The sequence below is a fragment of the Sinocyclocheilus anshuiensis genome, unplaced genomic scaffold (assembly GCF_001515605.1).
Source record: "Sinocyclocheilus anshuiensis isolate Anshui unplaced genomic scaffold, SAMN03320099.WGS_v1.1 scaffold958, whole genome shotgun sequence".
Lineage (NCBI taxonomy): Eukaryota > Metazoa > Chordata > Actinopteri > Cypriniformes > Cyprinidae > Sinocyclocheilus > Sinocyclocheilus anshuiensis.
The window spans coordinates 1,236,862-1,262,690 of NW_015539929.1; the positions used below are offsets into that span (position 1 = coordinate 1,236,862).

At 36.1% G+C, this 25,829-nt stretch overlaps 2 protein-coding genes across 2 annotated transcripts; one reads left to right on the top strand and one right to left on the bottom strand.

Annotated features, from left to right (window-relative positions):
* Positions 1–5,184: 5,184 nt before the first annotated feature.
* rgsl1 (regulator of G protein signaling like 1) lies at positions 5,185–16,783 on the bottom strand. Its single transcript, XM_016483914.1, has 20 exons — positions 16,548–16,783; positions 16,327–16,409; positions 16,170–16,244; positions 15,951–16,077; positions 14,921–15,022; positions 14,483–14,653; positions 12,574–13,430; positions 11,614–11,676; positions 11,324–11,534; positions 11,189–11,248; positions 10,970–11,066; positions 9,926–10,113; positions 9,495–9,612; positions 8,189–8,276; positions 7,968–8,100; positions 7,079–7,226; positions 6,816–6,954; positions 5,728–5,852; positions 5,449–5,582; positions 5,185–5,355 (listed from the first exon to the last, which is right to left on the bottom strand). The coding sequence occupies exons 1-20, from the start codon at positions 16,588–16,590 to the stop codon at positions 5,249–5,251; spliced, it is 3,069 nt and encodes a 1,022-aa protein (XP_016339400.1). The 5' UTR covers positions 16,591–16,783; the 3' UTR covers positions 5,185–5,248.
* Positions 16,784–16,898: 115 nt separating this feature from the next.
* prkag1 (protein kinase, AMP-activated, gamma 1 non-catalytic subunit) lies at positions 16,899–25,797 on the top strand. The gene is made up of 13 exons (XM_016483887.1): positions 16,899–17,100; positions 19,126–19,177; positions 19,674–19,774; positions 21,274–21,355; positions 21,920–21,978; positions 22,061–22,106; positions 22,186–22,240; positions 22,326–22,452; positions 22,688–22,853; positions 22,963–23,000; positions 23,719–23,865; positions 24,395–24,494; positions 24,791–25,797. Exons 1-13 carry the CDS (start codon positions 17,092–17,094, stop codon positions 24,799–24,801), a joined length of 993 nt encoding a protein of 330 aa, XP_016339373.1. The 5' UTR covers positions 16,899–17,091; the 3' UTR covers positions 24,802–25,797.
* Positions 25,798–25,829: the final 32 nt, after the last annotated feature.

The following is a 25,829-nucleotide window of genomic DNA, read 5'->3' on the forward strand; positions in this document are numbered from 1 at the left end:
GCACAAAATCTTAATGGTAGTAAAATAGGCTTAATTTTTTAATTTTCCAATAATATAATATAATATAGCCTAATATAATATAATAAATATAATACTGTTTCCTCCAAAAATATTTTTTCATTTTTTTTACATTACGTAACAAAATGAGATTTATTCTAAATAATAGTTCATGCAAATTCATCTTTAAAAATTACATTAATGAATCTCAATTCATTATTCATTTTTATTTATTACAGTGTTTATTTATTGACATCAATTTATTATGTTTGTTTCTGTGTGTTTGAAAGATTAAGGGTTTTAAGTGTAAATATAACACAAACGGGCAGAATGACAGACTTCCCTGAAAAACTCACATTATAGTGTTACTAATTTTCCACAGAGATGCAGAGATGTTGTTTGTGTGAAGAATTCTGGAATCCTTGGAGAATAGTGATGTAAAGGCGTCACATATGTCAGGCAGCTGTTAACCAGATACAGTAAGCCGAGCTGTCGGATGAAAGTGTCGACAGACAGATGCAGATGATGCAGTGATGTCTCGTTTCAGCAGTGGACACATGGACAAATTACAGTGTGAATCTGGACTTTGTGTTACCGGTGCTGTATTAAAGACTAAATTAAAGTGACTTTATGTTTGTTTGTGTTTATAGTGGAACAAGCTGATAGTTAAAGGAATTGTTCACCAAAAATGAAAATTGGCTGAAAATGTCCTCATCCTCAGGCCATCCAAGATTAGGATGAGTTTGTTTCTTCATCAGATTTGGAGAAATGTAGCATTGCATCACTTGCTCAGCAGTGGATCCTCTGCAGTGAATGGGTGCCGTCAGAATGAGAGTCCAAACAGCTGATAAAAACATCACAATAATCCACAAGTAATCCACTCCAGTCCATCAGTTAACATCTGGAGAAGACAAACGCTGCATGTTTTTAAGAAACAAATCCATAATTATGTTTTAACTTTAAACCATTGCTTGATGATGTCATTTTGTTGATATTTTCATAGTTAATGGGGTTTTACTTTTTTGTATTCTTTTATCCATAATGTTGTAAGTTATGTTTGTGCATCTTTCATAAATAATCAATTCAAAAAAATAAAAAATAAAGGGAATATAAAGGAACCAGATGGAATATTGCAACATTTTAGAAAATTATTAATTAAATCAATATTACCAAGAAGATAAACAACAACAACAAAGAAGAAACACCTGGATATTGTTTAATAAATTGACAGTAATTGTAGAAGCTGACAAAATGAACAACTATGCTCAAGCCAAAGTACTGGTTATTAATTATAATATGACTTATATGGTGAGTTTAATATTTTATCAAATATAATAAAGCCTGAAAATGTACAAATGAGCTGTGACATCTGAAGTGTTTTTTTATTTTTATTTGTTAGTAAATGATCATTTGACTGTTAAAGGTAACTCAGAGCAGAGTAAAACCCCTCTGAACTGCAGATGCGTGTGTGTGTGTGTGTGTGTGAGCAGAGGTGGGTTCACCCGCGGCTCTGTGAACAGTAATGAACTCCTCCACATGTGGGAATTCTGACACTAGTTCTCGCTCACCATTTTTCAGGACCATTTGTTTAATTAAAAGAGCACTTTTTCGAGAAATTAATTGTCGGCTTCTGCCTCTGGCTCAACTCTCACACGGGCTGTGCTGTGATGACATTCAGCCCACGGCTCTGTGTGTGTGTGTGTGTGTGTGTGTGTGTGTGTGTGAAGAGCAACTCTCTTCCTACAGTGAGTTTCAGTGCTGCTAATGGCCAGGATCAGAGATTGTTTGATCTCAATGTCATCCTTCTCCAGCAAAATGACATCTGGATGGAATCATCCAAACAGCCCTAACAGTCTGATGAGGGGCACAAAAATGAAACATGGCAATCAAACAAAATTAATTAAAGCATTAAAATATAGTGAAAGTCTTTAAAGCTGGGCTGAAAAACTTAGCTGTATAAGTCATTTCAACTTAAATTATATTAAACTTGTTTTAAAAAAGTTGACAAGCACATACCATGCAGTGTGAAGCCAAAATGCATACAGACCCTCGAATACTTTTACCATGTTTTTTTCCCACCATGTTTTCTGGGTGCTGATAAAACTATGGTATTCTTTGAAGTTTGAAGTAAATAGTATGGTATGAGGATATGAAAATCATTCAGCATATATATTAAAGTAAGATACCATGTTTTTGAAGCATTTTAGAGTAGTCTACTGTGTGAATACCCTGGTAACTGAATTTAGTAATCTTGCAGTATCATGTTTTTTCAGTAGACTTGGACACTTGTGCACAAAACAACAAACAAACAAAAGCAACAAACAAGAAAAGAACAACATATTCCTGATTTTACATCAAAACACACATGGAATACAAACATTACAAACCTGTAATAATTAAAGAGTTTAACAACTGTCCCCACACTGTATATACATTTTTAAAATGTTCAAATATTAATTTATTCAACAATTAACGTATCAAACCAATCATCTTAAAAAAGACAGATAGGCTATTAAACAGCAACGCGTGTGACCTATTGAAATGAATGTAATTCCCAGTTATTAAATATTTAACTCTGATTACTATGAGAATTTGATTACTACATTTGCTCCAGTGATGAAATCTGTTAACTTTCATGAAATATAAATATTATATTTAATCAGTGATTTTGTTTTTGTCAATCGGCTAAATAAATAAAAAATAAATAAATACTGCTATGTTGTATAAATGCCTCACATTTTAATTTTTAATTAACAATTTAATTGTAATTATCTTTAAGCAAAATATGAATAATATATGGTAATATCTTTGATTTTGGCATGAAATATGTCCTGGACATTATTTTCTCCTCCTTGCAGATTCATTGACAGTGAAGGACAGAAAACACTCTCACTTCATTTTAATTGCTTTTGCAGGGTTTGCCAATAAGAGTCATTTCAGAATGAACCTCCACACACACAGACGATCCTCCACTGACCTGTCCTACTTATCCTGTCTTATAGAAAGTTGAATTCAAATTACCAGTGTAAATTAATTTTTTTGATATGTAAAGCATTGCCCTGCATACTAATATGATATTATATTTTTATACAATAAAGTTCATGATACAGTAATTAAAGGAGGATACCATCTTTTTAACAGACAGGAGCATGTTGTAGATGTAATCATGGTTTCTGTACAATAGAGGGAATGACTAAACTGCATTATTTATTTATTTATTTTTAACAAGGGCCAAATTTGAACCCTTATTATTTTAAAAAATTACATCAAATATTGTCTTTCTTTTTCCTTGTTCTGTTTTTCACAAACTATGAGACGAACAAGATCACACAAACACATGCTCTGGTGAGTTTTTTTTTTATGATATTTGACATTTTTTATGTAATTGTGCTCATAGTTCATGTATCATATGTTATTTTCTCCATCACAAATTGTGAAATTGAAAATAATGTGAAAAACTGAGAGCAGATGTGTGGCTTTATTGGGACTTGAGCAGAACTAATGGAGATTCCTCTGATGTTACACTGTCATCTAGAGGCAGCAGTGAGAAGAACATCAAAGATTTAAAGGGATAATTCACCCAAAAATGAACCTTCTGTCATTATTTAGTCCAAACCTGCATGACTTTTGTTCATAAGATGAAAGCCAATGAGGTCCAGTGTTGGCATTCCACCAGTGTTCTTCAAAACATCTTTTGTGCTCCACAGAATAAAGAAAGTCATACAGGTTTGGAACAATATGATGAGAATTTCCCACTTTCCCTAGAAAGCATTGTCTTTTCTCTATCGGCGTGGCCTCTTTAATAAGTTCTGCAGCTTCAACTGTAATTCTTCATTTGCAGCAGCATATTTTGACGAGGTCATTAACAGTGTCGCAGTGTGAAGTGTTTCGCACCTCACTCGACTCTTACATTTCATACCATTATTTCTCATCACTGCAGGTGAACGTGTGAAAACAAAACAAGTGGCTTTTATGATTCTTTTCCCCATGAGCTGCTGCTCCACATGATGAATGTTAGAGGAATCAGACATCACAATGCATGCCATTCTCCTTACAGTGTAGTCGTGTTATTTTGGTATCATTCATACAGTACACTATTATCATTTTTATTAATAATGTGAATTAGTTTTTATTTTTATATTTTCTGTTTTCATTTGAATTCTAGCTAGTTTTAGTAACTGGATTTTGTTTTTGTCGTTTTTATTACTTTAAAAAAAAAAAAAAAAAGTCTATAGTTTTCATTAATTTTTTTAATTTCTGTTTTGGTATTATTCGTTTTAAAGGAATAGTTCACCCAAAAATAAAATGAAATGAACCTTAAAATGTGCTCACCCTCAGGCCATCCAAGACATAGATGAGTTTGTTTCTTCATCAGATTTGGAGAAATTAAGCATCACATCAGTGTCTCACCAATGAATGCTCTGCAGTGAATGGGTGCCGTCAGAATGAGAGTCCAAACAGCTGATAAAAACATCACAATACTCCCCAAGTGATCCACACCACTCCAGTCCATCAGTTAATGACTTGTGAAGTGCGTGTTTGTAAGAAACAAATCCATCATATAGATGTTTTCAACTTCAAACCAGTGCTTTCAGCTGAAATACGAGTCCATAATCCAACGCTTCCTCCAGTGAAAAAGTCCATCTCCTGTTGTCTTTCACATCAAAATGTACCCACATATATGTTTAGAACTGTTTTGGCTTGTAAACAGTGCTTGATTGGTGCAGATTTCTCTCCTGATTCAGACCAGATGACTTTTTCACTGGAGGAAGCGTTATTTTGGATTATGGACTTGTATTTCAGCTGAAAGCAACGGTTTGAAGTTAAAACTTCTTAAAGATGGATTTGTTTCTTAGAAACACGCAGCTTTTGGCTCCACAAGACATTAACTGATGGACTGTAGTGGTGTGGATTACTTGTGGATTATTGTGATGTTTTTATCAGCTGTTTGGACTCTCATTCTGACGGCACCCATTCACTGCAGAGCATCCATTGCTGAGACACTGATGCAATGCTACATTTCTCCAAATCTGATGAAGAAACAAACTCATCCTAATCTTGGATGGCCTGACGGTACATTTTAACTTAACTTAATTTAATTTAAAGTTAATGAAAATGAGAAATGTATGTTATTTAACACATTTTTTCCCCTCATTTTCAGTTTAAATAAGATAAAATCCCTGTTATGGAGAAACTGTCTTACACACAAGCATGAAGAGCATCAGTCTGAACTGAAGTTGTTTAATGTCATTCATTGGGCTGAGGGCTGCTGGGAAGCAGGTGTGTGGTCGTGTGGTGTCTGTGGCAGCAGCAGTATGACGCCGTGTTGGGTGGAGAAGCGCAGGATGGCATCTTTAACTAGTCAAACACATCAGTAAAGGGGTTAAACCGCTCAAACACTGATAGCGACTGCTCGTGGTTTAATACATGATGTCTGATCTCACTGCCCACCTTCACTGGATCTGACCGTCTTTATCTCCCGCAGGAGGTTAAAAGGATGCTGTTCCTGCAGACGAGAGGACGCTTTCTGATTCCTCAGTGCTTCAGCGGGGTACAGATGCTTCATCACCTTCAGACAACAAAACCTGTCAACGGGAACATGCAGTTATTATGCCTAAACCTGTATATCTGCTATAGAACAAAAAACTTTTTTACACAATCAGTGTTGTTTTATTCCCAATTTGAATGTAAGTCAGTCAGTCTGTGTGTGAAATCACAAGATCTCATCACTTTTTCCAGCAGAAGATGAGAACTGGAAACACATCCATCATAGCTGGATAGAAGAGAGTTCGGTCCACCTTCCCAGAGGCAAAGCGCTGCAGTATGCCGTCTTTCTGAGCCTCACTGGTGTTGATCTGAGTACAGTACGTACACACACACACACACACACACATACACACACGCACACACGCACACACACACACATACACACACACGCACGCACGCATGCACAATACATGCTAATGAATGCTGTTAGAGTGATTCAGATTAAAGATATTGATTGATCCATGTTTTAAAAGTTTTACAACTTTTTACAAATGCATTTTTTAAATCAAAAGGTGAAATGACCTGAGATTAAATGCTGTAAAAGTATTGTTAGTTCATGTTATTTAACATTAACAAATGAGATCTTATTGTAAAGTATTGCCAAGAAATAAATAGTACTTTTGACATATTTGATTAAAATATTCCAATCATATCATAATATAAAAAAAGACATAATATTTGCTGCATCTGCACTGGCGATGTCGGTATAAAATCCAATCTTACTGTCATATCAGCCAGAAAAACATATCAAAACAAAAATTACTTTATAACAAAGGCTTTTCAAACTGGGGTCCAGGGGAAAAATCCTAATAACAAATATATATAAAAAAAACATTAAACTAACTAAATATACAATTAGATTAAAAATAAATAAATACAAATACAACTAATAATACAGTATTATAGCGAGTAGGAAAAAATGCAATTATGCAACTAAATATTTCCCAAATAATATTTTAGACATATTTATAATCCTTTTTAAAAATGTATTTGTTCATTATTATTATAAAAGATTGAAAACACTTGCCTTTAACAACATTTATAATCAGTTATTGTTTCTACTCTTTCCTGCTTATTAAGGCAATTCAACCAATTCAAGTACATAAAACAAAAGAAATATTGAAATAATTTTCTTTGATTCAGGTGTTTCTGGGTATTGCGTGTTCCCTTTACCAATTTTCTTTTGATATACAATTAGTTAGTAAGTACTATCTAGCAGCTCATTTGTGCTGGTTCATATAGGACAGACATTATTATAGATAAATGTGTACCATGAGCTTTGGAGAGAGATTTGAGTGGAGAAATATGTTGATGATCAGCTCAGCTTTCTGGTGAAGCATGGCATAATCATTCTCACTATACATGCCCTCTGATGCCATTATATCACCGGCGTCTGCCAAATGCCTGAACCTAGAAACACAGAACAGATCAATACACTTTCTCGATCACAGACGCTGCTTTTAGAGACACTAAACACAAAGAGAAGAAGGGCTTTGTCCTGCTGTTGAATGGCGAGTATAGGACAGTCCCTGACCTCTCACACTCCATGTAGAAGGAAAGGTCATTGACTAAGAAGTCTGCTATAACCGTTTTGTTGATAATGCTTCTCATCTTGGGTTTAAACTTCTCTCCGTCGCTGCTGATATCGGAGGACTGCTGGGCTTTGGAGCGAACAGCGCAAGCTGGAGAAAACAACAACAGGCTTTCTGCAGGTTTGATGAAGGTAAATTTAAGACAAGTAAAGAAAATTGAAGGAATAAATTGAATGGAACACAATACGTCAATATGGTCTCTAAATGTAAGTTTGAAAATATATCTCCAATACTTCATTAATTATCTTTAAAAAAAATAAAAAATAAAATAATAATCTCACAGTCCCACTTGATCACACTGCAAAAAAAGTTATTCTTTTGTATTTGTCTTGTTTCCTAGTCAAAATGTCTAAAGATTCTTAAATCAAGATCCATTTACTTGAGAAGCAAAATCACAAAGATAAGAAGTTTTGTTTTATGAGAAATTGATCAAACAAAAAGTTTATGGTTAAAACAAAAACAAATATCTGCCAATGAGCTCCCAAAAAATCAACTTAATTCCCCACTGACAGATATTTGTTCTTGTTTAAGCATAAACTCACTTAATTACAAGACTTCATATCTTCAGTTTGCATCTCCAATAAATGTACGCTGAGTTAAGGATGTTTAGATATTTGCATTGGAAAACACGCCAAAAATGACTGAGCAAGATATTCATGTTTTTGCAGTGCATGAAACATTTAATGCCATGAATTTAAGACTCTCTGCTCTGATTTTCTTCATTTGTAAAAACGTGAATGAATACTTTTTAAGACCAGCAGAAACCCTGAAATGGGTTTTGGTTGACCTGCTGACCTCTGCCGTGAACAGATGAACCGCAGAGGGACTTACGCTGTGAGAAGTGCTTGTAATCGTGTATCAGATAGTCTTCAAACTCAGTCCTGAAGTCACGGTCCTCTAGGGCAGACAGAAACTTCGTCACACTGCGGATGAAGCTGCTGAAAGCCGTCCACGCGTTTGTTTTCTGAAGAAGTCCACAAAAGAAATGAGCTCAACGCTTGCTGAAAATCATCTGAAAAGTGCAGGTTTTTGAATTTATTTAAATGTTATACCAGTTTGTACAGCAGCAGCGGACCTCTCAGATTCGATTCAGATGAAACGGGGGAACAAGAATAAAATGTTTCCTGATACTGTTTGAACCTGTTTGAGACCAAAAGGAACTTTTTGTGCTGTATGTGACCACTGTAAAACACTGAAAACACTTTCATATCTCTAATATCACCTAGACAGCACAAAGGTCAAATTTATTTGTACAGCGCTTCTCAAAACACAAAAAGCAGCTTTACAGATAATCATGATGTTGTGGTTATAATATCTTAATGTCTTCATGATATAAATAATCACATTTAACAGATCAGAGCTGGGCGATAATACAGCTTACATTTAGCAATGCTTCAAGCAATCAAGCACATGAGATCAATTTACAAAAGCAAATAAATGTTCTGCTTCTTTTCCAGAAGAAAAACCCAGTAATATCACATGCGTCTCCTCTGGAGTTTCAAACAAGACCACAGATTTCAGTGTGAATTCAAACCAGTGTTATTTGCATACTTATATTTATATACTTATACAGCATGCATATTTTTTATAATATTCAGTAACAGAATACTTTCAATAAGCTTTTATTTTTACATTTAATTTTTTTTTTTTTAGTTTTTGTCATTATGTAATGTGCTTTTGTCATTTTAAAATATAGCTTTATTTTTTATTTAAATTTAGTTTAGTTTTATTCATTTTAACTACTTCAATTTTTTTTATTTTTTAGTTAGTTGCAAAGGCAATATTTAAATTTTTTAAGTTTAAGTAAAAGTTTTATATACATTAAGTTTCAGTTTTTCACTAATATTTAGATTTTATTTTATATCAGCTTCATTTCAAGATTCAAGATTCAAGATTTTTATTTGTCACATACATGGTTATATAGAGAATATATGACCAGCAGTGAAATGTAAGAAAATTCAATTACCAAAAGCAATTTTTAAGAAGTTTAGTTTTATAACCGATTCAAAAATTCCTCATCAAATTATCTGAGCTGCTATCCACATTCATTTTATTGCTCTATACTTGTATTTCCTCTAATATATCTGATACAATATCTGAGACAAAGGTGATTGTTAAATAAATCATAACTGAGAATTCTACGATCCCAGAAAAAAGTGCAAAGCTGTGACAGGGCCGGTGCCCTTTCAAAAGGTACTAATATGTACACTTTAGATACTAATATGTACATTTACAAAGATGTACCTTTTAGCTTTTGTACCTTAGGGTACTGACACAGTGACAGATTTGAACCATTTTTTCTTCTGAAATAGCGACTTCTGAGCAATAACATTTCCCCATAAGTTTATATAATAATACCATGTGGCCTCCAGTGACTTGGCAACCAGATGCTGAATGGTGAAGATGACCTCTGGAGGAACCGTGTCCATCTGCGGCACACTGCTGATTATGTCAGCGCTGCACTGCAGGTACTCCACTGCAGGGGGAGACAGCGAACCATAGTGTTACTTCTTTCGTTTTTTGGAGCATGCAAAACCATTGCTAATGTTTAAAGAACAGCATCATTTTACCACCCTCATGTCATTTCAAGCCTGTGTTATTTCCTTGCTTTTCTCCATGCAATACACTTTGTCAGTACTGTCAGTTTGAATCTATGCTTACATACTGTGGGCCGAACATCTTCCCAGTAAGATGATGTGAGGGTGAGTAAGTGATGACAGGTGGTGCTATTCCTTTGACATTGAATTGAATTGAAATAGCACCACAATATCAATTAATGAAAGCAGTACCGGAATCTTGTCGCCGAAAGAATTTGTCTACAATGGCGCGGATTTTGGCCTTCTGTCGTTTGGGTTCGACGGTGCGCAGAGATTCTGCTTCCTGTATGAAGAGCAGCGCTCCATCCGCATTGTGCTCCTGCAGGAACTGTCTGAAATGACCAATGTGCTGAGATGATGTGAGGACCTCTTCAAATGACCTGGAATTCAGCAGGAAAAAAAAAACAGACAACTTGGTCTCAGTTTCAGAAATAATTTACTTTGAGATGACTAGTATGCTTTTAGAAATGTGCTTCACACAAATATAGCTTAGACACATATTTCCAAACCAGATCCTCTGCTAAGTTTAAAGGAATAGTTCACCCCAAAATGAAAATGTACACACTCTCATGCCATCCAAGATGTAGATGAGTTTGTTTCTTCATCAGATTTGGAGAAATGTAGCATTCCATCACTTGCTCAGCAATGGATCCTCTGCAGTGAATGGGTGCCGTCAGAATGAGTGTCCAAACAGCTGATAAAAACATCACAATAATCCACACCACTCCAGTCCATCAGTTAGCATGTTGAGAAGTGAAAAGCTGTGTGTTTGCAAAAATACTCCATCATTAATTAAGACTTGCTTCCGTCTAAAATATTAGTGCATATTCCATAATAGTGCTTTCTCCAGTGAAAAAGTCATCTGGTCTGAATCAGAAGAGAACTCTGCTCAGATCAAGCACTGTTAACAAGACAAAACCGTTCGAAACAAATATGTGGTTGGATTTTAATGTGAGAGACAGGAGGTGGACTTTGTCACTGGAGAAAGCATTATTATGGATTATGGTCTCATATTTAAGCCAGAAGTGATGGTTTGAAGGTAAAATCATCTTAATGATGGGACTGTTTCTTAGCGGATCCATAGTGAGTAACGCTAAATTCCCATAAATCTGTTCCCATGAAGAAACAAACTCATCTACATCTTGGATGGCCTGAGACGGTGAGTACATTTGAAGCAAATTTTCATTTTTGGGTGAACTGTTCCTTTAATGTCAGGTAATGGAAACATGGGTGCACCTGGGTTTTGTAGATGGCTTTTCAAAAATAATGCTGTCCTTTTTGAGAGTTTTCATCCGGAGATTATTAGAACACTTTGCTTTAGATTCGGGCACATCTGGAAGTCAAGCATACAGTAAAGTAGGTTTGTATACAGTCTGCTAAAACGAACACACACACAGTTTAAACATAAAAGTTGTCTCAAACGTTTTGACAATGAAAGTTTCACACATGCAGTACCTTGAGCGAGGGGTGTTGTAATATCACTCTCTGTTGTGATCGACGGCTCCTCAGATGCATCTGCCCAATACAAGCCAGAGAAAGTGGGTCATTGTGAGAGGTCTTGAAAGAGGCCAGTGTACTGTGTGTTCTCACCTGTGTTGTACTTGTGCAGCAGCGATCCTCCTCTCTGCGGGTCTTGCAGGGCAACTAAAGCCCAGCTGTCCTGAGACAGAGCGTCGGGGTCGAGACGACTGCAGCATCCTCCACACAACACTAACGCCTCCGTCTGAGTGAAGTGAGCTTCTGTTTCTGTCTCGAAATCACAGAACAGCAGCTCTTCTTCAATCTTCTCACTGCGAGAGCACTGAAGGACATGGGAAAAGGTTCCTGGAAACTGCAGTGAAAGCATCCACTGGTTCGAGGCATTAGTTTAGGTCACTCACCAGGTGAGACACTAGAGCTTTATCCTCTGCATCTAAAAATGAGTCATAAACATCTTGTAGTTCCTGTAAATAGAACATATGCCAGATCTTATCACTTAACAAATACACTAACATTCAAATGTTTGCTTTTTTGTTATGCTTGTGAAAGAAGCATAAGGCTGAATTTATTTGATCAAGAATGCAGTACAATTCTGAAATATTTTTAGAATTTAAAATAGCTGTTTTCTATGTGAATATATGTTGAAATGTAATTTATTTCTGTGATCAAAGCTGAATTTTCAGCATCATTACTCCAGTCTTCAGTGTCACATGATCTTCAGAAATCATTCTAATATGCTGATTTGCTGCTCAAGAATCATTTCTGATTATTATCAATGTTGAAAACAATTCGATAAATCTTTTTTCAGGATTCTTTGATGAATGGAAAGTTCAAAAGAACATTAGAAATCTTTTGTAACATTATAAATATATTGTATTTTTTAATCAATTTAATGTGTTCTTGCTGAATAAGAAGTTTTCATTTCTTTCAAAACAGAATCTTACAGAAATTGTGTTTCTGGACAATGCACAATTCATTTTATAATGAAAATTAATGGTGAGCAGTGGCTGTCAAGGTCCTAAAAGCATTAAGCGAAGATCAGAGAATGCATGAATTATGTAAAAAAATTAAAAAATCATTTGAATGCATTGTAAAATGCTTTGGATTAAAATCATCAGCCAAATATAAATGTAAAGTCTTATGGGAGTATCTCTATATGACAGGTGAGAGATTATTAACATTAGCCAAAATGGAAAATAATTTCAAAAGTTACAATCTGATCCATTCTGATGAATACTTATTAACTCAAACACTGTATAGAATAATGCACACTGAAGGTGAATGATACACAATAAGACCAAGGACATGTTTTAAGAAAGTACATTTTGATTTCATGATGAACTCATTTAAGTGACATTTACCTTGCATATTTCATATTTAGCCCTGTAAATCCATGGGACAGCCGCACTGCTGGGTAAAAGAGAACGCAGATGGTGGCTGGTGTTTGAATCCAGTCGTTCACAGCAGGGCATGTTCTCTTTCAGGTACTTCTCTATTATTCGCTGGGCCGCGGTCTGTCTCTGTGCGCAGACTGGATCTTCTCCTTGTGCTTTCAGAACCAGCTGGAGGAAAAAGTCCAGATCCTCCAAGAGATCCAGCATCTGCTGCTTTTCCACCAGGTCTTGGGCTCTCAGATTAGACCTAAAAGGACCTGCAGCCAGAGCCTCGGCAGACAGGGCCGGCTGCAGATAGCAGTGGACATCTGATGGTGGAGTATGAACGTTCACACGGCAGGGGATCTGACATGCCGGGGTTTGGGCGCATGTGTGATGGACAATAGCTTGGACAGAGGTTTCTGTATTACTTTGAGGAGGATGTGCTATGTTTGAACACTTTAGATCCTCCTGGCCGGCTGGAGGAAGCCACAAGCAGATGCTGTTGGACTGTGAACGGACTGTGTTCGGCTTACATGAACTCCACAGGAGCCGTTTGCTGCGTTTACTGCAGTAGGATTTAGCAGGGCTCAGCGTGGGATTCGTCTTGCACCGGACACGCTCACGTGAGGAGGGCGATGGAGCAGGAGGAGAGGAAAAAGATGTGTATTTCTCTACAATGGGCTGACATTCAGGCACACGCCACAGCCAGGATTTACAGCAGTGTAGGAACTGAGGAAGCCAATACGACTGCAGCCGGCACAGAGCTTTCTTTCTCATCTCTGCCAAAACACGCTTCTGAGCACTAAGTGGGTGTTCCTTGGCCAGAAGCTCAGTCATGTCCTCTAAAAAAAAAATACAATATGATGAAATATTCAGTAATTAGTACGGACGAAATTAAAAGACAAAAAAAAAAATCATTATACCGTTCAAAAGATTGGAGTAAGAATTATTTTAAAGAAATTAAAACTTTTTTTTCCCAGCAAAGACACATTAAGTTGATCAAGAGTGACAGTAAAGACATGTCTACTATTATAAAGATGTCTATTTCAAATGCATGCTATTATTTTGAACTTTTTGTTCATCAGAGAATCCTGATTTTTTTTTTTATCAGGATTTCCGCAAAAATATTCAGTAGCACAACTGTTTTCAACATTGATAATAATCAGAAATGTTTCTTGGGCAGCAAACAGGGTTATTATCACAAACTAAAACTAAAAATATTACAACTATTTTTGTTAATTGAAATAAAGCTGAAATAAAATAAAATATAAATACGGAAAAAAGGAATGAATTAAACTGAAATACATTTAATTTGAAGCACTAAAATCACTAACTGGAAATAAATAAAAACTAAAACTGAACTAAATCTGAAATAAAAAAAAACGTTAAACCTAAATTGTAATATTTAAAAAGATTCATATTTAAAACAAAATCTGACAAAGGCACATAAAATGTTACTAAAAATAAACTAAAATCCAAATGAAAACTACAAATATAAAATAACAGCTAATTCATAATATTAAAGTTATAATAGTATATAAATAATACTAAAATAAAAAATCTGGCACCAAATGAGCATATTAGATGGATTTCTAAAGGACCACTGAAGACTGGAGTAATGATGCTGAAAATTCAGCTTTGATCACAGAAATAAATTACATTTTACAATATAATCACATAGAAAGAAATAAGTAATAATATTTCACAATATTACCGTTTGTTTTGTATTTTTGATCAAATAAATGCAGCCTTGGTGAGCAAAACAGACTCTTCTTTCAAAAACATTAACAAATCCTTCCGACCCCAAACTTATGGTAGTGTAATCCTACAAACAATAGAACAGAAATAGTGTGGTATTTAAGGGAAGAGGAGAGAAACACATGCACTGCCTTACCTGCGTGTATATGGCAGACAGACAGGATGGCAGAGCCTTCGCTCAGGTGACAGAGTCTGATCGCTTTCTGAAGTGCTTGATGATTCAAAGTCTGAAACGCATCTTCATTTTTTTCTTCTTTCATACTCAACATCATGGACACTCTCACACAGAACAGAAGAAGCTCCTCCTCTGCTCGAAAACACATTACACATGTAGCATAAGCACTGGCAAAATTTCGTTTTCATTAATTTATTTTGGCATTTTTGCCTATCTTCAGTTGGGACAGTATGGAGGGCAGAAAGCAAAGCTATTGGCTCTACTAGTTTTCATTTTATATGTAAATCTGATGTAAAAACTTGAGTCTAACTGCAGAATTGGAGGTCTTGTAAAATTAAACTGGTTTGGATGCTGAATGAATTTAAAAGGAATTCAGTGTAAATCAGTGCAGTCTCACACCAGCAGTGGTCTTGAGAAACGAACGAAATCTCTGGATTCCCCTCACGCTGCCAAGACACTTCCTTAACAGCCACTGGTCTGCCAGAGTACATTTCAAATCCTCTGAAAAAAAAGAAAAACTAATACTATATATTAAAGGAATAATTCACCCAAAATGAAAATTTCCTGAAAACTGAATCACCGTTAGGCCATCCAAGCTTGTTTCTTCATGGGAACAGATTTGGAGAAATGTAGCATTCCATCACTTGCTCACCAATGGATCCTCTGCAGTGAATGGGTGCCGTCAGAATGAGAGTCCAAACAGCTGATAAAAACATCACAATAATCCACAAGTAATCCACACCACTTCAGTCCATCAGTTAACGTCTTGAGAAGTGAAAAGCTGCATGTTTGTAAGAAACAAATCCATCATTAAGAAGTTTTTAACTTCAAACTGTTGCTTCTGGCTAAAATATGAGTCCATAATATTGCTCTTTCCACTGAAAAAGTCATCTGGTCTGATTTAGGAGAGAAATATCACAGATCAAGAACCGTTTACAATCAAAAACAGTCCAAAACAGCTCTAAAAAAATATGTGGGTGAATTTTAATCTGAGAGACAACATGCAGGCAATAGACTTTTCCAATGGAGGAAGCGTTATTATGTATTATGAACTTGTTTTATTGGCCAGAAATGATGGTTTAAAGTTAAAACATCTTAATGATGGATTTGTTTCTTACAAACATGCAGCTTTTCACTTCTCAAGACGTTAACTGATGGACTGGAGTGATGTGGATTACATGTGGATTATTGTGATGTTTTTATCAGCTGTTTGGACTCTCATTCTGACGGCACCCATTCACTGCAGAGCATCCATTGGTGAGCAAGTGATGCAATGCTACGTTTCTCCAAATCTGATGAAGAAACAAACTCACCTACATCTTGTAGATGGCCTGAGGGTGAGGACATTTCCAGCTAATTTTAATTTTTGGGTGAACTATTCCTTTAATGTGACCCACACCAGACAACTTTCATCATACAAGCATATTACCTGTGGATTTACAGGATACAAAGTCAAGGATCTCTGTGCAGAGAATGAAATTGTGATAGAGCTCGGTTTGTTTGAAGTAAACCATCCGATGTGTGTCTAACCATTTCAGAAATGCTCCAGTGTTCACCTGACAGTAAATATGTTTACAGATATTAGATGTTTTGGCCAACAGCTATGGTGGTCTGGTTAATATTCTCATAAATAACATCCTAACGTTACCTGAGCAAAGGGCACATTTGGCCACATTAACCACTTGTTTTCTTTGAGCATGTAGAGAGGGGTTTGCCCAAACACCTAAAAACAGGACAAACATGTATGATCATTTCAGGATTTCAACAGCACATTAAAGATATGGAAATGAGGAGCATCATCTTACTGGAAGACTTAGAAATGTATTGAAGAAATCCACAAAAACTTCATCTTTCAGGAGAATCTTGAGCTCCATGTTGTTGTTTTTCTCTGCAAATATGTGTTGATGAACTTCAAGATTATTTTAATCGACAACTTTGGTACCCTTGCAATGTATTCGAGGTGTGCTAGTTGGGTTTAATAAATGTTACAGCTGTTGGTTGTGTTTCTGGTTTGTTCATAACTTACCCTGTTGATCAGCATGCTTTCCTCTGGTTTGCTGTGGTCTCATTTCTAACTTGTTAAAAATTATGGTTAAGCAATAGTTTTTTTGTTGCCTTGGCAACGCTTTTATTTACTCTTCTTCTGCTTAGAACCGTTGTACTGTTAGTTTTATTTTATATGCTGCCAAATTAAATAAATACAAATCTAAATACAACGTTTATCTGCCAGACTTAGGCTCTCACCACTGTGGTCGAGATATGTTTTAGAATATAGTGTTGTTATATAATTAATATTTAATTTATTTCATAACCAGCTTAGCAGCAGGATTAATTATTATGTGCGACTATGCATTGTTATTATTATGTAGAAGCGCACACACGTGTGTGTCGTCACATCCGGTCGCGGCCTCCGCATCGGTCTTCCGCTTCCTTGAAGGAGTCTGTCAGCGAGCTGCGGGACCAGAGACGAAACACACATCATTTCAGCTACCGGAGACCGAATTAAACTATATTTCTGCACTCTGAACTCGAAGTAAACATCTTTAGCTTCTTCCCGCCGTGAATGGATCATGGAGTGTGTAAGTAGTGCGAGTTTAAACTGAGACAGAAGTTGGTTGACGTCGAGAGACTGTTAGACTAACGGCGGGTTTTGTTTATTATTGTGTTTATGTGTTATAATATGCAAGATAGCTAATATCGGCTATTATGTTAAGATAGAGCGCTAAGCGTTATTAGTAGGGTGACTCTTGTGTCGTGTAGTATTTTCCATTCATATGAAGCCAGTTAACGTACACTTCGTTAACTTACGTTAGTGCTGTGCTGCTAGTTAACTGCTGTTACACTAGTAAGTTACTGAGTTTACTACACTAGTCTACTGCAGTTACTATAATCCTGCACAAATTCACTGCAGTTACACTAGAACTCTAGTATGAATTTACTTAAATTTGCTGTTGTTACTTAAGTACAGTCAGTTCTGTTGCTTTTACACTAGTAGTGCTTAGGGATATGCCGGTATCAAATTTTGCGATTAATTGCTAATGCTGTTATCACGGTATACGGTATTATCACGATATTGAAATTTCGAAATGAAATGTCATGATGCAGTATAACAGGTTTAATAACTTTTTTCTTATAACAAAAATAACTGAACATTTAAATGCAATAAAGCAATACAGAAAAATGTATAAAGTTAAAAGTTTTACACAGATTAAAGTGCAAAAGAACTATACAGACCAATAGGTATCACTTTACAATAAGACCTCATTAGTTAACCTTAGTTAATGCATTAACATTCACAATGAGCAATAGCTACATTTGCTACAGAACTTATTAATTATTAGTTATTAAGTCTTAGTACATGTTAGCTCATTAAATAACACAGTTGCAACTTTCGATTTTAACAACGTGTTATTAAATATTGGAATACCTAAGATTAATGAATGTTCAGAAGAATTTTTCATTGGCAGTTTATGTTAACTAATGAATTAACTAATGTTAACTAATGAAGCCCTAATGTAAAGTGTGACCGAACAATAAAGAATCAAAACACTTTCAAACAATATCTAGGGCATGTTGTAGTCCAGATTAAAATGTAAAAAAAGTCGTGCATATTCATCACCGTGATATATCGCATTACCGAATACCGGCACAAGTCTAGTAGTGCTTTAGTGTGCTGTTGTTAGTACAGTATTTATCTTATTATCAGTGTTTATCTTAACAATGTTCGAGCTAGTAAGCTGTCAAGTTTCTCCCCTCACCTCACTGATATCTGTCAGCTTTCTCAGTTATTGGTTAATTAATAGGTAAAGCAAAACTAGTCGGGAACAGACAGCACAAGCTTTGAGGTTAAACTCTAATTGTCTGGAACTATATTGGAGTTAAAAAAAAGAGTTAATTAATGTATAACAACTTCAGTACTTTAAAGCGAGCAGAACTGTCCTGCTGTTAAATCCTCTGGCTAATATGTATTCACTAGATACATTTGAGCCTTTGGTTAGTTGAGTGTAACAACTCGAATTCAACTTATTGTTAACCCTCTCCTAACTCTACTGTATTTTATTTGATATACAAATTTCTAAGGCCCCTAAATGATCAACATGATCAAAACGTTGCTGAAAGTCCTGTTGGACACAATTTACTACATGCTTTCTGTTGTCTGATTGATAGTTTAAGTAAAAAGTCTTTTAGTATCATTTTACAAAGTCCACCTTCAGGTTGTGCATGTGTCTTTTTGTTGTGAAATCTTTACTGATATTTAGCCTATTTAATAATAAATGCAAAAATAACTGATATTGTTAGTAATATTTCAAAATGAACACTTACTGGACTGAAGCAACTTAGCTGTAATTGAGCAATAAGTACATGCATAACTTTTTATGCAAAATCAGTGAGTATCAAATATGATCATCAGGCTTTTGAGTCATTTTGTTATATTTTGTCTAAAGGTTCAATAAGCATCCCTTTAAAACTGTGTTTTTTCTAACTATTATTTCATGTGTCAGGATTTACAGGGTTAATCATCAAGAACTTTTATCAGAAAAATTATCACATTTGTAAAGGAAAAATGAAAGTGAGCTTTGAATGTTCACACATCTGTTTTTCAGGTTCCTGCTGTTCTAGATGAGTTGGATGGTAAAAAGGAGACGCACATAGAGGGTAAGAATGTGAATAAATAAAGATGATACTGTAGTCCTGCGATGACCTGCAGCTCATGTGCGAGATATGAAAGCAGAGCCGAGCAGGGCTTTGACTTCAGTGTTTGGAGTGAAATCTGAGACTAAAGTGACAACAGAAATATGATCCAGTGACATTTTGTTCTCTGACACTTTTTCTCTCATATTTCAGTGGTTGTTATTAAATGCTTGTTTATGATTGAATGATTTAGACCAGGGCTGTCCAAACTCGGTCCTGGAGGGCCGGTGTCCTGCAGAGTTTAGCTCCAACTTACCTCAACACACCTGACTGGAAGTTTCTATGCCTAATAAAGAGCTTGATTAGCTGGTTCAGGTGTGTTTAATTAGGGTTGGAGCTAAACTCTGCAGGACACCGGCCCTCCAGGACCGAGTTTGGACAGCCCTGATTTAGACTATGCTTTTTCAAGCATTAAAGTAGCAGATTATTCCTTTTTGTTTTTCCCTTTATTTCAAACCAGATCCTGAGTATAATGTGTACACCCGCTTCATGAAATCCCACCGCTGCTATGACCTGGTGCCCACCAGCTCAAAGTTGGTGGTGTTTGACACTTCTCTACAGGTTGGTGATCAGAAGAAATCAAATGAAGAGTTCATTTGCAAAAACAGATAACTCCATTTTTATTTATTTTCAGAAATCAGCTACCAGTAGCTGCTCGCATTAAATTCAAGGCATTAATGTTTGCCTACAAAACCAGCACTGGCTCTGCACCCATTTACCTAAATTAATTACTTCAGAGTTATGTGCCCTCTAGAAGCTTGCGTTCTGCAAGTGAACGGCATATTATTGTGCCATCTCAAAGAGGCACAAAATCAATAAATAAATCATGTTTTTTATTTTTTTTTATTGTGCATTCAGCTAGCGTCTTTTCAAAGTGACTGGCAGCCTGGTCACCTGACCTGAATACACTGCGCTGATTCGCTAAAATGGACTTATCGGCTTCTGTTCACAAACAACAAGGGTGCTTGTCGGCTTCTGCTGTAAAATGTGAACTCGCGAAGCCTTGAAAGTGGACAATACCGGCTTTCTTGACAAAACGTGTTTAGGGTTCAGATCGCGCTGTGTGTAGAGAATAATGTACGGCACTTATAGTTTTTGCAAATGAACTCTTCAAATGTTGCTAAATGTGCAACCTTGTTTACAACCTATTAATTTCCGTAATATCACACATTTCTGTGTGAAACAAAACAAAAAACAAACAAACATGATTTTACTCATTAAAAGAATAGTTTTCACCCAAAAATGAAGGTTTGCTGAAAAGGTGCTTAAACTCAGGCCATCCAAGATGTAGATGAGTCTGTTTCTTCATCAGAACAAATTTGGAGAAATGTAGCATTGCACCACTTGCTCACCAATGGATCCTCTGCAGTGAATGGGTGCCGTCAGAATGAGAGTCCAAACAGCTGATAAAAACATCACATTAACCAGAAGTAATCCACACCACTCCAGTCCATCAGCTAACATCTTGTGAAGTGAAAAGCTGTGTGTGTCTGTAAGATAGAAATCCATCAAGATATCACCAGCTGTTTGGACTCTCATTCTGACGGCACCCATTCACTGCAGAATGGATCCATTGGTGAGCAAGTGATGGAATGCTACATTTCTCCAAATCTGATGAAGAAGCAAACTCATCTAAATCTTGGATGGCCTGAGGGTGAGCACATTTTCATGTTTGGATGAACTATTCCTTTAATTAATTAGGTCATGTAAAGTGTCCGTTCCACACCAGAATACAGCAAGACTGAATGTGCATTTGCTAAAACTATGCCTAAAAAGCATTTTGTAACATTATTTATATAACAAGTGATGTTAGCAGGAAAGGTACATTGTTTAAGAGATAACACATTATTACTTTCTGATAAAATGGAATTAACATGCATACACACAAAATATTTGGAATGATATGAATAATTGATATTAGAATCAGGCACATGGGGTCAGTATTAATTTCATGTTGACTCTAGGGGTTGGATAAATTTGCTCTGTACTTCGTGTCAACATTCATGACATGTAAGCTGTCCGAGTGCCTGCTGGTTAATTTGTGATTGTATGGTTACCAGGTGAAGAAGGCGTTCTTTGCTCTAGTGTCTAATGGAGTGAGAGCAGCGCCTCTCTGGGACAGCAAGAAACAATGCTTTGTTGGTAAGCAAGTTTTTTTTTTTTTTTTTTGGAAGTGTAAATATAATGTGATCGTTTGATAAGATTAAACTGCATTAACAATAAATTCATATTACATAAAGAAAATCATTAAGGGTAGATTGGATCCATTGTAATTTGAATGGATCATTGGATCAAGTTAGACTGTGTAGTTATTATTTTTCCCTATCCATGTGGCTTTGATTGCATCAGCAACAAAAAGAAAAAAAAAATTCAGATGTGGAGCAAGTTATTACTTTTTTTTTTGTGTGTGTGAAAGATTATGTACACAACCATTTTTGGGATTTGGGATCAGTTAGATTTTTTTCCACATCAGATTAGTCAGTGACAGTAAAGGCATTTAGAAGAGGCTTGATTCAAAAACATTGAAAAATCTTACTGAACTCAAACTCTGAAATGGTGTAACAATAATAATAATAATAATAATATAAAAATGTAATTATAATTAAATAACTAATTTACAATCATTTATTGTTATTGGAACAAATGTCTTGAAAGTAATTCTAATTTAACTTATGTCTTGTTTTCTTTATTTGCTTTCTATTGTAGGTATGCTGACCATCACAGATTTCATCAACATACTTCATCGCTATTACAAGTCTCCTCTGGTAAAATTAGTTAAGACTGTTATTCTCCCATTGATGTCTTTTTGAGGAACCTTTAAAAATGTTATGTTTTTTTTTTTTTTAGGTCCAGATATATGAATTAGAAGAGCACAAAATAGAAACATGGCGAGGTGGGAATAATTTTATGTGTATTCATGAGGTTTACACTCTGATATGTGAGCCTGTGACTGATCTATCTTTTTCTTATAGAGGTCTACTTACAAGACTCCTTCAAACCTCTCGTCAGCATATCGCCCAATGCCAGGTAAGAGTTTGTAAGCGTGCATATTGAATGGGTTTTGTTAGAGAGTTGTGATTATGTCTGATGTTTTTCTCTCTCTGTCTCTCAGCCTATATGATGCTGTCTCATCTCTACTGAAGCATAAGATCCACAGATTACCCGTCATTGATCCTCTAACAGGAAACACACTCTACATCCTGACACACAAGAGGATCCTCAAATTCCTGAAGCTCTTTGTAAGTTTCCTGCCCTGTGACCGCTCACTGAATGTTTCCTGTGACACATGACCTTAAGTATAGACATTCATTTATTTGGCAGTGGTCTGTCACGGAGCGCTTGCTGTAACTCTGTCACAACTTTTTAAGCAACTAGTGCCAAATTTCCCCTTTACTCATTTATTGGCACAACTTGGAATTTTGTTTTCTTTCTAGAATGCATAATCTTCATGTTTATGTAAATGATCTCCCACAGATATCTGAGATGCCCAAGCCTGGGTTTCTGTCTCAAACGCTGGAGGAGTTGAACATCGGAACGTTTCACAACATCGCAGTGGTTCACTCGGATACGCCGCTCTACGCCGCGCTCGGCATCTTCGTGGATCAGAGAGTGTCTGCCCTTCCTGTGGTGGATGAAAATGGTGAGAGGAAACTAATATATTACCTCTTATATATTGTAAATTACAAATCTGTGGTTTTATTTTCTTCCTCCTCACTTTTCGTGGTTTTTCTCTTCGTTTATGCCGACAGGACATGTGGTCGACATCTACTCCAAGTTTGATGTTATTGTAAGTTTTGTGTGTTTGTCTGTTGTTTCTAACTAGAGCGCTGGACATTGAGCTGTGCTGGTGGTGTTAGATTATTGAATGTGTGCGTGATGGTATTTCTGTTTCGATTGGACTCAGCGTGTCTAAAGCCTCTGGTGTTTGTCGTATTGATCAGCTTGAGGGAATGCAGCCACTGCAGTGCATGATCTCATACTCGTGATGCTGTGTGTGTGTGTGTGTTTTTAACAGTATGTCCTTAGTTTAATATCTTACAGGAATAGTTCACCCAAAAATGAAAATTTGCTCATTCAAGATCTATCCAACATGTAGATGAGTTTGTTTCTTCATCAGATTTGGAGAAATGTAGCATTCCATCACTCACTCAGCAATGGATGCTCTGCAGTGAATGGGTGCCGTCAGAATGACAGTCCAAACAGTTGATAAAAAACATCTCAAGGAACAAATCAAAAATATGAGTCCATAATAACGCTTCCTCCCGTTAAAAAGCCCATCTCCTGTTGTCTCTCACATCAAAATCCACACACATATTTGTTTAGAGCTGTTTTGGACTGTTTTGACGCGTAAACGGATCTGTGCAGATTTCTCTCCCGATTCAGACCAATACCATTTTTTCACAAGCGAAAGCAGTATATTATAGATAGATTTTTAAATTTTAGGGTGAACTATTCCTAAAGTCTCTGTGTTTGTGTCTCAATCTGGTTTTCTTCTCATCACGCAGAATCTGGCCGCTGAGAAGACATACAATAACCTGGACATCACTGTGACTAAAGCCCTCCAGCATCGCTCGCAGTATTTTGAGGGTGTGCTCACCTGCCGAGCCAATGAGACGCTAGAGGCCATTATCAACCGACTGGTGGAGGCCGAGGTGAGGAACACATTCTGTTCAAATGTTTGGGGTCTGTAGGATAAAAAAAAAAAGTAGTCTCTTCTGCTCACCAAGGTTGTATTTATTTGATCAAAAATACAGTATAAACAGTAATATTGTGTATTATTATTACAATTTAAAATAGCTGTTTTCTATGTGAATATATTGTAAAAATGTAATTTATTTCTGAGATGAAAGCTGTATTTTCAGCATCATTACTCCAGTCTTCAGTGTCACATGATCTTCAGAAATCATTCTAATATGCTGATTTGCTGCTCAAGAAACATTTCTGATTATTATCACTGTTGAAAACAGTCACTTTTGATCAATTTAATGTCCTTGGTAAATAAAAGTTTGAATAAAAAAATGTTAAAAAACTTGTGTGTGTGTTTTCAGATGGTTTTGATTTGACTGATGAATAAAACATAAAACTTTCAGTTGTGCATGTATATTTGGATGGACAGATGAAGATGTAGCTCACTGTCTGATCATGTAATCATACAGACTGATGTGTGTGTGTGTGTGTTAGGTTCACAGGTTAGTGATCGTGGATGAGCAGGAGGTTGTGAAAGGCATCGTGTCTCTGTCTGATATCTTACAGGCGCTGGTGCTCACCAGTGGAGACGATGGTAAGACTGCATTATGATATTGTCAAGCATTAATGCTCATATTCTGTAGTTTCAATGGAACACGAAAGAATCTTTATATATAACCTTTTCCAAATGACAGTTTAATGGCTGTCAAACTCCGAAAAACACCAAAATGCACTTTTTTTTATAGTTGACTGTATGACTTCAGTTGTTAAGAATCAAATCTAAATTTTAGCCGTTCATTTTAAATCCTACAGGTAATGCTAGTTGGACTGATTCATTTTTGGTCGATTGTTTTGATCTGTTGACAGCCTTTCCTTTGTTTTCCTCTTCAGGAAGTGCTTGATGGAAGTAGAGACAAGTGAAGCAGAACGTCTCTGTATTTCCTCTTCTCTCAATAAGCCACAAGGTGTTCCAGATAAAGGATTGATAGAGATGACACACAACCATCCCAAACACAGGAGATACTGAAGCACAACCGATTACAGAGTGAAGAAAGAGACATGCTGAGAAAAGACATTGCTCTTCTAAGAACAAACTCTTTTAATCATAGAGCCTCCGTACTGCTTCAGGGAGTCTATCGTTTTAATTGGACAGAATTCAAATGATTTTAATGTCACTCGGCACAGTTCTTGCTGACGTGTCAGCCGTCGTTCAAGTTATTTCCCTCACAGAAGGACAGCAGATGAGCGCTGGAAATGCAGATGAGATGTTTGTGCAGGTGTTTAAGTTTCAGTGGAGAACAAACCGAGTATGGACTGAAAGATTCCGTTATTGATCTGGTAGCACAGCGTTTTTCTATCATGTGGGCATTTGAAATTGAAGAGTTTAATCTGAATCGGTCTGTTTCCACACTACACACTGATGCAGTATTCAGAGGAAGTTTGATTGCTTTATTCGGATCCAGTTTCTCTGAACATCAAACCAGAGCCATTTCAACTTCCTTTATAATGTGAACATGGAGCGCTTTGCTAAAATGTTTTTAAATTAACCATTGAATATTTATAGCATTGGAAAAACAATTACAGCTCCAGAATATTATCATAGATACATTTTGTTTATCTTTGATTTTCCCTGTTGTTCTACGGCTGATGCAGACGTGTGTTTTACTTCTAGGTTGCTCTTAACATGTTGCTACTGATTTTTTTTCAGCTGCATGATCTCAGTGGCTTTTATCAATGCATTGACGTGAAGAGAAAGCAGAGTGTTTTTATAGATAACACATTAGAAGCTCTCATGAGAAACCGCCACTGATCTCCTCTGTCAGCTGTGCATTATGGGTAAATTGTGATGTCATTTCAGTTAGATATGCTTCCACAATTAGCTGTTGATGTAATTTGACTAAATATTTACCACAGCGAAGATGAAAATGCT

What these genes read in the sequence shown, in the direction of transcription:
- rgsl1 (XM_016483914.1), bottom strand. Translation starts at nt 16,590, where the DNA reads ATGAGACCACAGCAAACCAGAGGAAAGCATGCTGATCAACAGG. An exon ending in GCTGCACAAGTACAACACAG is followed by an intron (nt 11,249 to 11,323) that starts GTGAGAACACAC and finishes TGTATTGGGCAG; the next exon opens with ATGCATCTGAGGAGCCGTCG. An exon ending in TTACAAGCACTTCTCACAGC is followed by an intron (nt 7,227 to 7,967) that starts GTAAGTCCCTCT and finishes TGTTTTCTCCAG; the next exon opens with CTTGCGCTGTTCGCTCCAAA.
- prkag1 (XM_016483887.1), top strand. An exon ending in AAAGGAGACGCACATAGAGG is followed by an intron (nt 19,178 to 19,673) that starts GTAAGAATGTGA and finishes ATTTCAAACCAG; the next exon opens with ATCCTGAGTATAATGTGTAC. An exon ending in CAAGAAACAATGCTTTGTTG is followed by an intron (nt 21,356 to 21,919) that starts GTAAGCAAGTTT and finishes TTTCTATTGTAG; the next exon opens with GTATGCTGACCATCACAGAT.